This window comes from Bos taurus, chromosome 15 (assembly GCF_002263795.3).
Source record: "Bos taurus isolate L1 Dominette 01449 registration number 42190680 breed Hereford chromosome 15, ARS-UCD2.0, whole genome shotgun sequence".
Taxonomy (NCBI): domain Eukaryota; kingdom Metazoa; phylum Chordata; class Mammalia; order Artiodactyla; family Bovidae; genus Bos; species Bos taurus.
The window spans coordinates 33,579,494-33,593,506 of NC_037342.1; the positions used below are offsets into that span (position 1 = coordinate 33,579,494).

At 39.3% G+C, this 14,013-nt stretch overlaps 1 protein-coding gene across 4 annotated transcripts in view; it reads left to right on the top strand.

Annotated features, from left to right (window-relative positions):
- Window positions 1–5,270, top strand: part of JHY (junctional cadherin complex regulator) — an 82,082-nt gene extending 76,812 nt beyond the window's left edge. For 2 of the 4 annotated variants that reach the window (XM_059874967.1, XM_024975533.2), the window contains 3 exons: window positions 1,586–1,666; window positions 2,435–2,563; window positions 4,708–5,270. In XM_059874967.1, the coding sequence (XP_059730950.1) occupies window positions 1,586–1,666; window positions 2,435–2,563; window positions 4,708–4,905 (408 nt within the window). In that variant the 3' untranslated portion in view covers window positions 4,906–5,270. 4 annotated transcript variants of the gene reach the window in all.
- The last annotated feature ends 8,743 nt before the right edge of the window (window positions 5,271–14,013 follow it).

Genomic DNA, 14,013 nt, shown 5'->3' on the forward strand with positions numbered 1-14,013 from the left:
TCCTGCCTACTACTGTGCTCGTGTCATAATTTAATAATTAAATGGCCTTGTTTTGTATCATCCCTTTAAATATGCAATGGTGATAATAGTTATCTTATAAAATACCTGTGAAGTGAAGTGAAGTGAAAGTTGCTCAGTTGTGTCTGACTCTTTGTGATCCCATGGACTATACAGCCCATGGAATTCTCCAGGCCAGAATACTGGAGTGGGTAGTCTTTCCCTTCTCCAGGGGATCTTCCCAACCCAGGTCTCCTGCATTGCAGGTGGATTTTTTAACAGCTGAGACACAAGGGAATCAAAATTACCCGTACCCTTCAACATATCCAGAATCACACTGAATACAATGAATTTCTCAGTGGGTCTTCCTTAGACTCTTAAGCTTTACATGTTTCCGTTCTTTTGAATTTTAACATCAGACAGGGCACTCTGCCTTTGAAGCAGTGTGCTTACCTGAGTCATTTATTGATAGATAGCCTCTTCCAGGGAGATCATTTGGTTCAGTGAATGGTACAAAACTAGACACACTTGTCATAGTAGCAGCAAAGTAGGAATGTGTCTGTCATGTGAATGTGTCTGTCATGTTAAAAATATTAATAACAAATCTACCATATGACCCAGCAACCCCATTACCGATCATGTACCCTGAGGAAACCATAACTGAAAAAGACACATGTACCCCAATGTTCAAAGCAGCACTGTTTACAATAGCCAGGACACAGAAGCAACCTAAATGTCCATTGACAGATGAATAGATAAGGAGGATGTGGTACACATACACAATGGAATATTACTCAGCCATAAAAAGAATGAATTTGAGCCAGTTCTAGTGAGGTGGATGAACCTAGAGCCTATTATACAGAGTGAAGTCAGAAGGAGAAAAACAAATATAGTGTATTAACACATATATATGGAATCTAGAAAAATTATGTTGACGAACCTATTTTCAGGGAAGGAATGGAGACACGGATGTAGAGAATGGATATGTGGACACAGTGAGGGAGGGAGAGAGTGGCATCAACATATATATACTATCAGGTATAAGATGGATAGCTGGTGAGGAGTTGCTATGCAGCACAGGAAGCCCAGTCTGGTGCTCTGTGATGACCTGGAGGGATGAGATGAGGGGAGAAGAAGAAGGCTAGGGAGGGAGGGAATGCATTTATAATTAGGGTTGATTCCCATTGTTGTATGGCAGAAACCAACACAACATCGTAAAAAAGTGTTTAAATATTTAAACTAAAAAAATAGGGGAAAATGTTTTTTAAAAAAGTTAATAACAAAGCAGCACTTTACTCACTTGAAATTTTTTATTTATAATTTTCAGAATTTCAGTGTTTTTTATTGCAGAAGTGGAAAAGTCCACACACGTCAGCCCAGCAGCTACAAATTACCGAGGACACTGTTATCAATGACAACCATTTAAATGGAAGAACTGTCAGGACACACCCACTCCCCCGAGGCCCACACAGGCCACCATTCTTCATTTCGCCTCTCCCCTTTCTCACGTGGCTGTGACAACTCGGAAGGGGCGGGGGGGAACATACAAGTCTCTAAAAGAAACTCTCTCTTTGATTGTATTTTCAAGAGCTCCAAGCTGAAAGGTTATCAGAACAGAGACGTGAAACTTGGAGGCCTGGGACCTGACCTTGAGTCCATCAGAGACAAAGTGAGTGGGAGGTACCTACAGCATTTCCAGGCTCAGATCTGCCCTTTGTCTTCCAGCAGAACTGTAGAGAGAGACCCCCAGAACCAAGTTCTAATTCAAACATCTCGCTCTGAATAGAGACCCCTCTGAAATAGCACTGGTATTAATAATAAGCCCCGGGCACTCCTTCTACCATGAAATAAAATTACTCAGCCAATGTTGTTTTATGTATCCAGCTTTTAAGTTAGTTTTAAAGGCCCAAGCAGAAAAGTGGGCACATGCCCATGAAAAGAGATGTGTGTGTTATGTGGTTGTTGGGCTTTCCCAATAGAGTTATCTTTATAATACTGAAGAGTGGCTACAGAGAAGACACTCAGGGTAAGAGTTTCCCCCATGAAAAGTGCATCCACTTTATTCTCTTTCCTCTAGTGAAAGGAGATCTTCATTTAATGTGTTTTAACTGCAGTTGCACTCAAGGCATAACAAGAGAGTAGAGTTCAAAGTTGGACGCAAGAATGAAAATAAATTGGGTAAATGCAACAAAGCAGAGGCTGGATGCGATTTAGCCCCTGTTAAAGGAACACTGGGTGTATTAGTCCCTCCTTGAGAGAGAATGATTTCTAGGAGAAACATTAATTTAACCATTTCACTGCTGTCACACGTGGTAATCCCATTTCCCCTGTGCTAATGATACTGTATGCCCAGCTCACCAAAATTAGTGTCACTTGAAAGAGAACAGAGCGATCTAGCAGGACCTGTGAGTCACTCTCCCTGCGCTTCTCTGAACAGATGCAGAAATTAATACAGCAAAAGGAATATGCTAAACAAGTGAAGGAATACAACATGAAGGCACTATCCATCCCCTCAAAGCCACAAACAGCAATTACTGAAAATAAATCTGCTGTCCCGCGGCAGAAGGTAAGAAACTCACCAAGGCAGTTCTCTGTTCCATTAGAATTAAAAGGAAATCTGTGTGACCTCATGACTTAAATTCCCCACATCTTTTGAACACAGAGGATGTTTTAGCTACTACCATTCCTGCAGCACCCCATCATTCACAGATATCGATGTAAAAGTGATATACCCACATATGCTGCTGGAAGGTTAGAGTCTTTTTCCCCTGAGGGTCACTATCATTTTTAGTCCTCCATGTGTTCTCCTCCTAGTATTTCAAGTTTGTCACACAAGAATTGAATGCTTAGGTGGTTTTCTTTCTAAAAGAAACTAGTAATCCTGATTAACCATCAATTTCCTTTTCTACCACTAAATAAGTTTTAAGAAATTAGCATCTTCTTGCCATCTCTGGGTGCTGGTGTCAGAGCAAAGTCCTTGATTGTTTCAAGTTCACTCCCTACATTTTTCCTAAGGGATGGTACAACAGGTATAGGTTCCTCTACCTAAGAAAATACTTTGGCCACTTGATGCAGAGTTGACTCACTGGAAAAGACCTTGATGCTGGGAAAGGTTGAGGGCAGGAGGAGGAGGATGAGATGGTTGGATGGCATCACTGATTCAATGGACATGAGTTTGAGCAGACTCTGGGAGATAGTGAAGGACAGGGAGGCCTGGTGTGCTGCAGTCCATGGGGTCGCAAAGAGTCAGACATGACTGAGCAACTGAACAACAACCCAAGAAAAATGATTTCATAAAATACAGAATGTTCTCCCTCTCAGAAGTCATCCAACTCTAAGTTGTGATATGAATGAAATACTTTCTATGGGGACACCAAGCTTTGCAGTGCAAGCCTCTGCCTCAGTCCCAGCAAGGACGTGGGACCCTTTGCATGAGGGACAAGTGACCCTTTGGTGCTTTTAGGTATTTGTACTTCGTGTTCTCTTTCACAGACTCTCATATTTTCTATCTATTGCCTTTCTTCCTCAGACCTTGAAGACCTCAGTCCTCTTGATTGAGTTTCCATGGTGCCACTTTTTCTTTTTTCTCCAAACCATTATTTTTTTCATGAAAAATTCAAGGCAGCAAGTCTATAATTAGAAATTCCAACAGAAGTCACCTATACACACAGAGAAGTCTGGAGTTTTCTGTTTGGGGAATTTTACCCCTTCCAGAACTTACATATATTGTATCTATCCCCATTTCAGCTCTCAGGAAACTCTTAGTAAAATGTAAAACTAGGGAGGGGAGATAAATTAGGAGTTTGGGATTAACATATACACCCTTCTACATATGAAATAGATAAACAACAAGGAGCTACTATATAGCACAGGGAACTATATTCAGTATCGTGTAATAACCCATAATGGGGAAGAATCTGAAAAAGTGTGTGTGTGTGTGTGTGTGTGCGTGTATATATATATAAACAGAATCACTTTGCTATATACCTGAAACTAAAATAACATTGTAAATTAACTATACTTCAATTTTTTAATTTTAAAAAAGTATTAAAACATATAAAGGCAGATTTAGAAATCATATTTAGTGATCTCATTTTTATTGTAATGCCTTTCAGAACAGCCCTGAATAAAAGACTGCCTTTTTTCAGTATCCAGGTTTCTATAGGTATACTAAAAAAGAAAAAAGAATTTTCAACCTCTAAAGAATACTTGCTAGAGGTCTAAGAGCCAGAAACAAGAATAGTTGGTATAATAATGGAGGCTCAATTTTATCTCAACTACAGTGATGTCTTTGGTCTCAAGCTATAACAAGTCCTCTTTGGATGGAAAGGTCTGTTAATATCGCCTTAATAGAGGTTTGGTTTTAATAAGACTGCCAGAAGCTAAATAGATCAAACACATAAGAAATCTATTTTCAAGCACTTTAATAAAGCTCAGTTTTATAAAGAAAACATCCAAAGGCACAACTGTGTGTATCAGTCTTCAACTCTTTTTCTTCCACAGCATTTTGTTACATGGTTCATTTTATTTAATCTGTGTGTTATATTGCATTATTTGTATTTTCCATTTGGTCTCCATTTCCACCTATGTCTTAGTATATTACCTGTAGCAACAGTCTCCATTTATATTATCAATAAACCTTTTCTAAGACTAGATTTAAGGAATCCAGGGCTCCCTTCCCATCTCAAATAAACTTTTATATGCTTTTAGGCTTTGGAATATGCTAAGACCATCCCCAAACCCAAACCTTCAAATCTGAGTGATCAAGCCTCAAAAGAAAAGAAAACTCCAACCCATGCTGGAAAAGAAGACACCTTACCTGAAATCTCACTGCTGGAAGTGCTGCAGAACAGACACGAAAGGGAAAAACAGGCCGTGGCTGCTTTTAAAGTCCTTCACATTGTATAGACAACATATGTGTTGGAGACCAGAGACACTCGGGGAATGGACATGGAGGAGAGAAACTCCAACTTTAACTGCTCTGCATTAAGTGATGACCTCACGTCATCATGTAACTGCAATCCATGTTTGCTTTGTATAGGATTTAAAATATGGAGCCCTAATTACAATGCGGTGCCATATTTTACTTTTCAGGAAGAAAAACTATTTTAATTATTTATTTTCAAAATCAGTTAAAACTGGGGCTGAATAAGAACTAGGGAATAAAACCTTCTAGTTTTCTATCAGCTCTTCGAATTTCTAAAATGATGGCTACCTTTTCTCAGCATAATGAAACTCTTGAAGTTACCCAGAAATAAATGTATCTACTTGTGTTTATTTCTCATTTTTCTGATAAGAAAAAAATAAGTATGAACACTTCAGTTTCTGTTGAAAAGAACTCAAATGGGACTAAACACAGGTAAATTTTGAGATGTCGTTTCCAAAATATTTCTAACATCTCTCAATATTTTAAAGGATAAAATCTTTTAAATGAAAGTGCTTCAGATGTGCTCACTCAAGTAAAACCAATCTCAATGCTGTTCTAACAGAGCATCAAGACATTAATCAGAAATCTACCAAGGCCAGGAACGCTCAAGTTAGGCAACTCTGAGATACTTTTTCTCAAAGCTACTTACTCAAGTCTATAAATGCGCTGACCATCTTGCCATCACAAAGATCTTAAAATATCCTCAGGTGTTTGCTTTCACATAAAAACACTGGGTAAGACAAAAACATCCCACTGTGTACTACTGAATGTCAATATTCATAAATATTTTTTTACTTTTTAAAAAATCTTTTGAAACTCAATACACACTGTAAAATTCCCAGGTCTTAATTTACTGGAGGATTTAATTTTTCTGACTTGCTTGTACTAGGTGGGCATTGCATTCTTAGATGGCTATATCTAGAAATGGACACATTTAACAATAGTACAGTATGGTGTTAATCACTCAGTCATGTCCATCTCTGCAACCCCATGGGCTGCAGCCCACCAAGCTCCTCTGTCCATGAAATTCTCCAGGCAAATCTGTTTCTCTCTACAGGTGGCATAAGGACTAGCTTTGGAGATTTATTCCTATGTTGTATACATCTACATATACTACAACATGGTAGAAAGACTGTACAAAATTTAATTTCCTACTGGAAATAGAATTGAAGGTCTGGAACGATAACAAGTATCTGAAGATAAACAGTAAGTTGGAGCACCCTGGTTCAGTAGTATTGGGGAAATCAGAGCATATATGAGGAGTTAGTTCAGGAAAATCATAGCCCAAGCTCCTCCTAAAATGTATTTATAAAAGAAGCAGACCCTTCAGGTTACATGTTCAAAGATTTTTCTAAAAACATGAACTAGAACGATTATTTTTTTAAATTTAAACTTGCTCTGGAAGATAAAGGAAATAATGCATATAAAGACATTTCCATATTTCCATATGTAAAGGGACAGGGTAAGTTATTTAAATGTTCCATTTCTATTAAATTATCTTAAAGGAATTTAGAGCTTGGAAGGGGTTTATCTTGTTCAAGTGTCGATTTTTCGGAAGAGGCAATGATGATCAAGAAAGGGTGTGCCTCTGAAACCCTTCAGTCCTACAGTGGGAGAGCAGGCAGGTCTAAACTCCAGTCTTTGAACAGCCAGGGCAGCACTGTTGGATTGATTGATTGTGATAAGAGAGAGCCCTTGTTTCTCTGTGTGAGCAAAGAGGAATTAGCTATATATTTCAATTTGGGATGTGAACTTCCACCATTAAGTTCCATTTTTTAGAAATATGCATTATTATCTATCTTGCCTTTTTAACATGCACAATCTGGCAACTTCATTACTAAAGTTGTAAGAGACGTCTACAACACAACTCAAATATTGACCAATAAATGAGATGCTATTACAGTTTTTTTTTTTTTTCCCAGAACATTTAAAAACCTCCCCTAACCATTTCTCTCAGCCTAAGCATTAAATCCTTCAGTCATGTTCACACACATCAATGCCATTTAGAACCCACACTCCACTGAAGCAGGCTCAATGAATCAGTTGATACCAACATTTCCCAGAGACTGTACATCCAAGGCAAGGCTTTACCATCCACTAAGTATGACCCTGCTGCTGCTAAGTCACTTCAGTCGTGTCTGACTCTGTGCGACCCCATAGACGGCAGCCCACCAGGCTCCCCCATCCCTGGGATTCTCCAGGCAAGAACACTGGAGTGGGTTGCCATTTCCTTCTCCAATGCATGAAAGTGAAAAGTGAAAGTGAAGTCGCTCAGTCGTGTCCGACTCTTAGCGACCCCATGGACTGCAGCCCTCCAGGCTCCTCCGTCCATGGGATTTTCCAGGCAAGAGTACTGGAGTGGGGTGCCATTGCCTTCTCCAAAGTATGACCCTAGTACAATTAAAATTCTTTGTACACAGGGGCTTCCCTGGTGGCTCAGTGGTAAAGAATCCGCCTGCCGATGCAGAAGAAATGATTTCAGGAAGATCTCACATACCCCAGAGTAATTAAGCCTATGCAACTAAGCAACAACTATTGAGCCTGTGCTCTAGAGCCTGTGTGCCCCAACTACTGAAGCCTGCGTGTCTAAAGCCCACGCTCCCCAAGAAGAGAAGCCACTGCAGTGAGAAGCTCACACACCACAACGAGAGAGCAGCCCCCACTCTCTGCAACTAGACAAAAGCCTGCACAGCAACAAAAGACCCAGCACAGCCACAAATAACTTTTTAAAAATGGGACGCTTGCTTTTTTAAAAAGTTCTTTGTACCCAAATACTCAAAGTGACAGGTAGCATCTAAAATGACTTTAGCTAAAAAAAAAGAACATATTTGCTGAAAGTTTGGGGGTCGAAATCAAAGAATAGCTCAAAGTAGGCTTCCTCTGACCCCAAGTCATCCCACAACCATAAGATCCAGCAGAACGTCTCTAACATCTAAGCAGGATGTCATGACACTAGCACAGGACAGAGATTCCAAGAACAGTGGGTGATGAACACTTGTTGGCTCCTCTCAAGAAAACTGTACTAATAACACTGATCTTCTATAGACCCAATCGGATCAGTCATCAATTTTTACAGTATTTCTGTTTCAGATATTTAGGAAATAAAAAGAACCTGCCTATCAGAGGGCACGAAACTATAAACCTGAGTGATAAAATGATGGAGGGCCTGGATTTGACCAGATGTTAGATAAGCCACTGAAAGATCTAGTGTCTAATCCGCCTAATCTCTATGCTGCTGCTGTGAGCTGGTATAAATAAAGGACCTTTAAATCATGAATGTTCTCTTATTATAGCTCCTTTTGTGACGTTTTTCCATCTTGAGTTTCCAACAAGAGCATCCTCCTAGAGGGAGCTTTTGGACAAGTAGCTGAATTTAATGACAGCTGTCTTCATGATATTGTTCTGTATGGTAAGGAGTCTCCTGGGAGTTATCTAGAAACCAACTCAAGAAAAGACAATATTGAGGAATAAAATAAAAGGTAAGCGTAGCAAAAGCACCGAAGTCTAATGGTTCCAATCGGGGCCTTATTATTGGTTAATGAATCATTGTCAAAACATCACAGCAAACATGAGCATGCACAGCCTACTCTAGTGAGAAAACGACTCTTCATCCCAACAGTTATTAGCTGGGAGTTGTTTGAAAACACATCCAGTAATTAGAACAACACTGGAGCTAATTGAGAACTTTGAGTTGATAGCAAATAGTCTATAATATAAGACAGGATAAATTCAGGGGGGATTCTTTTTTAACTACTGATTGAAAAATTGCATAAAAAATGAATTGAATTTGGGTGACAGCCTGCACATATCAGGACAAGTTTAACTAATTCTAAGATGTGCTTCCAAACATATATTACTATTAGATTAGAAGTTGCACTTGAAAACATAAAGTTCTTAAGGAAAAGTTAAGGTTGCTTTCCTAAACATGCCTTTTTAAAGATTATCTTTTCCTATCAAGAATAAACCTTGAATGCGAGAGATGGTGAAGGCCAGGGAGCCTGGCGTGCTGCAGTCCATGGGGTCACAAAGAATCGGGCACCAACTTAACGACTGAACAACAATAATACATATTTCATCTCTCAAGTATTCTACAGGAGGACTATAGGACTTATCCCTAATGCTAACTACGTTTTCATAACTTCTATTCCTAATGGGTAAAAACAGAAAGACAAAAAGATACAGGAGTGCTCCATTTACTTAGCTCTTTTCCTAGTGAAAAAGGATTTGAAACAATAGCATGAGGTGATGTTTTTTCATTATTGCAGATTTTGTTTATCCAATGTCTCACTCCCATTATATATCCTTGATTATAAGAAATTTTTTACATTGTCAGACAAAATTTCTGTACTATAAAGGCAAAAAAAGGAGAAATACGTATTCTAATAAAATGTTCACTTAGATATTCATTCCACTTTTTTTTTTTTTTTCCGGAGGCGATGTCTCCACTGGCCTCAGGAGAACTGGGAACAAGCGACGCCCCCTGCAGAGCCTAGCCACTCTCTCCCCACCTCATTCCACTTTTTAAAGCATATGGAAGTAGGATCTCAGAGTAACTAAAAATCTGATATTCAGAACCGTCCCCTCAACCCACAGCCTCCAGACTAAGTACAGTATTTGTTTCTACTCCCCCTCGCACTTCATTAAGCAAAACCACACATCTTTCTCACAAAGGTACTGAGAAAACACAAAATGTCTCCATTTCCCAGGCAAACATCCATCCAATGGAAAGCAAAAGGGCTTGGATAGCAGATTTTTCTTTCATTCATCAATTTACTCATTCTTTCGTCTGTTCATTTCATTTCCCCATCTGTCTTAAAGATTCCCATTCTTCATGTTTTGTTACTTGATTTTGATTTAGTGGAACAGCTGGAAAGTTGAGGCTTTCCCAAAAGGTTATGGAAATATCACAGTGTGAGATGCAATAAGATGCAAAGTGCACAGATTTTTCAGGTCTCTCCACCACGTAATATAGGGCCTCTTTGGGTAAAATGAAGAGAAGAAAAAAGAATTTGGCGGCAAGGTTTATCTCCCCTGCTGCCTCTCTACTGCCTTTTCATTGTACCCTTGCAAACCCGAGCCATGTAAGTAATTAATTTTCAATAAGCTGAATAAATGATCTTCCACTATTAAGCAACTCTAACAGGTCGAGAGGATTACAATGATGTGACTATCTCAGGCAAATATATTTAGTGACGCCCTGGAAATATCTGATAAGATGTCAGAAATTTTCTTTAATGAGCTCAGAGAGACCCAACCGGATATGGAGGCTGCCAGACTGGCTTTTCAGAGCACCTCTTGTCGCTGGAGTCCCAAGCGTTTGCAAGAGATGCTTAAACTGTAGGTATCCTAAGGGCACAAATTTGACAGTGGGAGAAATAACCTTCAGAAATTTAAAATCCACCAAGTATACCTGTTATCCTTTGAGAAGCTGTTTATACAGGAGAAGGAAGAAGAAAATGAATGTCCAGTGAGTAAAATCCCTGTAGATATCTACACTAAATAATTTGGGCTCCAAATGGACTCTTTCCTCTGTGGCAAATTTGCCTCCTAAATTAATCCTTACACTTTCTTTTTTGCCATCCAGACAATGATCGAAATCACTCTCATGAAACCTGATTGGCCTTACCCCGGATCTCCAACCCGTCACCTGGCAGCAATGTCTTTTCCCATTTCCCCTGCTTCCACACAATGGTGACACTTTGAAGCAGTACCAAGGATGCCGTCTCTACTTAAAATTGATAATCTAGCATACAAACCTCAAGCACCCATTTTTAATGAAACCTTTAGATGAATATCAAAGAACTATTTGCCATGTCTAATGTTTTAATTAGATTATATTCTCAATTTAACCCATTAAACCTCCTTTGATGATGCCCATATTTAGTGTTTAGCCTCAGATGCACGAGGTAATGAATACTGGACCTTTTGATTTAATGAGAATTTCGGCTCTTCCAGCCTGCGCCTCTTTGTATACCTTTTATTTTGCCAGCTATAGAATTCAGTTAATTGAAGGGGTCTCCTACCATCACACATTAAGGAGTATAAATTAGCATGTCCATTCTGATTGGAAAATGCAAGCAGACAGTTTTGCTTTGATCTGAGGACTGAGCTAAAGAAGGCAGCAGCCCTCTGAAAACGAGCTGATGGCCGTGTTATCAGGGCAAAATGTAGATGCGTCCGTGTGTCACAAAACACTTAATGTCTTAATTGATCACCTTCCAATTCTCCCTGTCCTGTGTGCAGCATTCTCTTTGTGAGCCTGTGCACGCATGTGTGCGCCCATGTATTTGTGTGTCTGTGGCTCTGTTTTGCTGTCTCTATTTATCTTTTCCGTTTCTCTGTTCAGAGATCAGGGACCCAGGTTTCAAATTAATCTGAAACCAAGAAAAATGAAATAACAAATCCTTTCACCTTGAAATTTCTAAGAATATCCTGTAAAACTATTCAGGACCTTTCACAGACAAAGATTCTTAAGGACTAACTAACTTCCAGTACTTTCAAATGGGTAGATCCCAAGCCATTGGTACTACATTACTGAATATGAGGTAAGAGGGGATATTCTGTGCTTTGGCAACGAAGTCAACCTTTTAGTCTGTTGTAATGATAATGCTACTCCTGAATTTAACAAATTCAGTTACATAAAAGAAACATCAAGATAAAAGATCAGTACCTCCATTGTAAAAGCCAGAATAAACAAACATTAAATTCAAATTATGAGAAATCTGGATAAATACAGTAGATTGAACACACACACGTGCCCATGTGCATATCTGTTTCACTCCTTTGGCAAGCTCCCACTAAAATCACAGTAACAGCTTTTTGTTTTTTAATGGCATAAACATGTAAGAACAGGGAGAACAGGAAGAGGGATACCAGTAGCGACTTTTGTAAAACTAGAAAAGGGATGAATAGATTGTAAAATAATAATACTAATTAAAAGCCTCAAAAAATAAGAAATTGTAACCAAGCAATGGGGAGATCCAAGAATCAATCTGATTTATACTACAGAATGCCCCCAAATGCTCAGGAACTGATGAGGTCAATTACCACTGGAAGTAGTGGGGAAAGGGGGTGGGGTGAAATGAAGGATGACTGACCCTCCACCACCCCAGTCAAAGGCTGCTGGACCCTCTGCAGAGGGTAGGACAGTGTCTCAGGAGTGAGAAACAACTTGCTGTTAGGAGGCACCATCCCAAGAACAGGGTCAACAGTGAGCACAGGTGTTCTAAATACACAGACCTCTGCTCCTCCTTTGCCACTAGGCTCCCAGAAAGTTAGGCCTTCATCCTACAAGCAGAGATTTGAAAATTCTTCTCTGGGAATCTGACCAGCCCAGCAGAAAAGAGCTAAAGATTCTGACCTCAGAGGTTCTCCAAGTGAAGGAGTCAACCATGATATCCTACAGGAGAGCTCACAGCTAGCAGGTCTCACTAGGTATTCAGAGCTTCCTATCAGCTTTCTGTCTCTCCTACTTAAATATGAGCAGACAATCAAGGTTTTCCAAATATCTGAGGATATTATATGGCTACTGCTAAATATTACTAGATATTATACTACTAAAAAGGAGAGGGAAATTAAAGAGATCTTGAGAGTTAGAAAAAGGATAGCTGAAATTAAAAATTCAAAGGTTATAAAGTAAAACTGAAGAATTTTTTTCAAAAAGCAGAGCAAAAAAGGCAAAAATATAGAAAAGTAGGAAAGGAATAAGTTTAGAGGATAAATTTGGAAGGTTGAAAAAAATCAAAATAATAGGAGTTCCATAAAGAACAAATATAGAAACAAAAGAGAGAAATCATCAAAAAATTAATTCAAGAAATTTCCCCATAATTGAAAAAAAAGAGTTTTCACATTGAAAGGGCCTATTGAGCATCTGAAAAAGTGTGTGAAAACAGACCTCCAACACAGGCATATCACTGTAAAATTTCAGCACACTGGCTCCAAAGAGAGGACCCTACAAGCTTCCCAAGAGGAAAACAAATGAATAAATAAGACAGGCTATATCAAGAATCAAAATGGCATTAGACTTCACAGCAGCAACTGGAAGCCAAAACACGATTGAATTCAAAATTATTCAAACGTATTCAAAATGATTTCCAATTGAGAATTCTATACTTACCCAAAATACTAAGAAACTAGAATAAAGATGTTTTTACACAAGAATGATCTCAAAACATTGACCTTTCACTACCAACCAGGAAGCTAGAGGAGCCTGTGCTCCACCAAAATAGAGTAAACCAAGAATGAGGAAGAAAGAGGAAACAAGAGTGAACTGAAAGGCAGCCATGGGATAAAGGGGAAGAAAGATGCATTGACACAGAATTCAGGGTGGACAGGCTAGAGGCTGTGGGAGAGCCTGGTTCAGGAAAATGAAATGTTAAGAATACACGCACAGGGACTTCCCTGCTGGTCCAGTGTTTAGGACTCTACGCTTCCACTGCAGGGATGCAAGTTTGATCCCTGTACTGGAGTCACAGGCAATTCTTTCTCTCTTAAGAGGGTTCCCAAGAATTTGAATTCTAACTTCCCTCTTTACAGAGCATCATGTCTGTTACTAAGGAAGATAACAGAAACCTGGGACAGAAGGGGGCTGGGCTAGGTAAGGGGGAGGAAAAGGAGCATTCTGGATAAAGCATCCCCAGCGACACTTTCTATTTCATCCAGGCTGTCCGATCCTCTCAGTCCACACATGAGGTCAACAACAGAAATTAAGATGAAGTTATAAAAAAACAATTCCTTGGAAAGAGACATAAAATCCCCTTTTTAATGATGGTGCTGGCACACAAAACTAATACTGACCTTTTGGTACCATATTGCTACAGCCGATGTCCTCTGCAGTTTAGTATCAAAGACCAAACTGATACCTTCAATGTATGTTGTAGTTCAGTCGCCAAGTGGTGTCCAGCTCTTCAAGACCCCATAGACTACAGCATGCCAGGCCTCCCTGTCCTCAGATGTATGTTGTAATTCATCATCTTTCTCTAGCACATTTCTTCCAAGATACCACAGTATGTATTTTTATAACTGTTATCTCACATCCCCTCCCATTCTCAACTGATTTACAGGGTACTCTCCCTGTTTTTCAGATACCA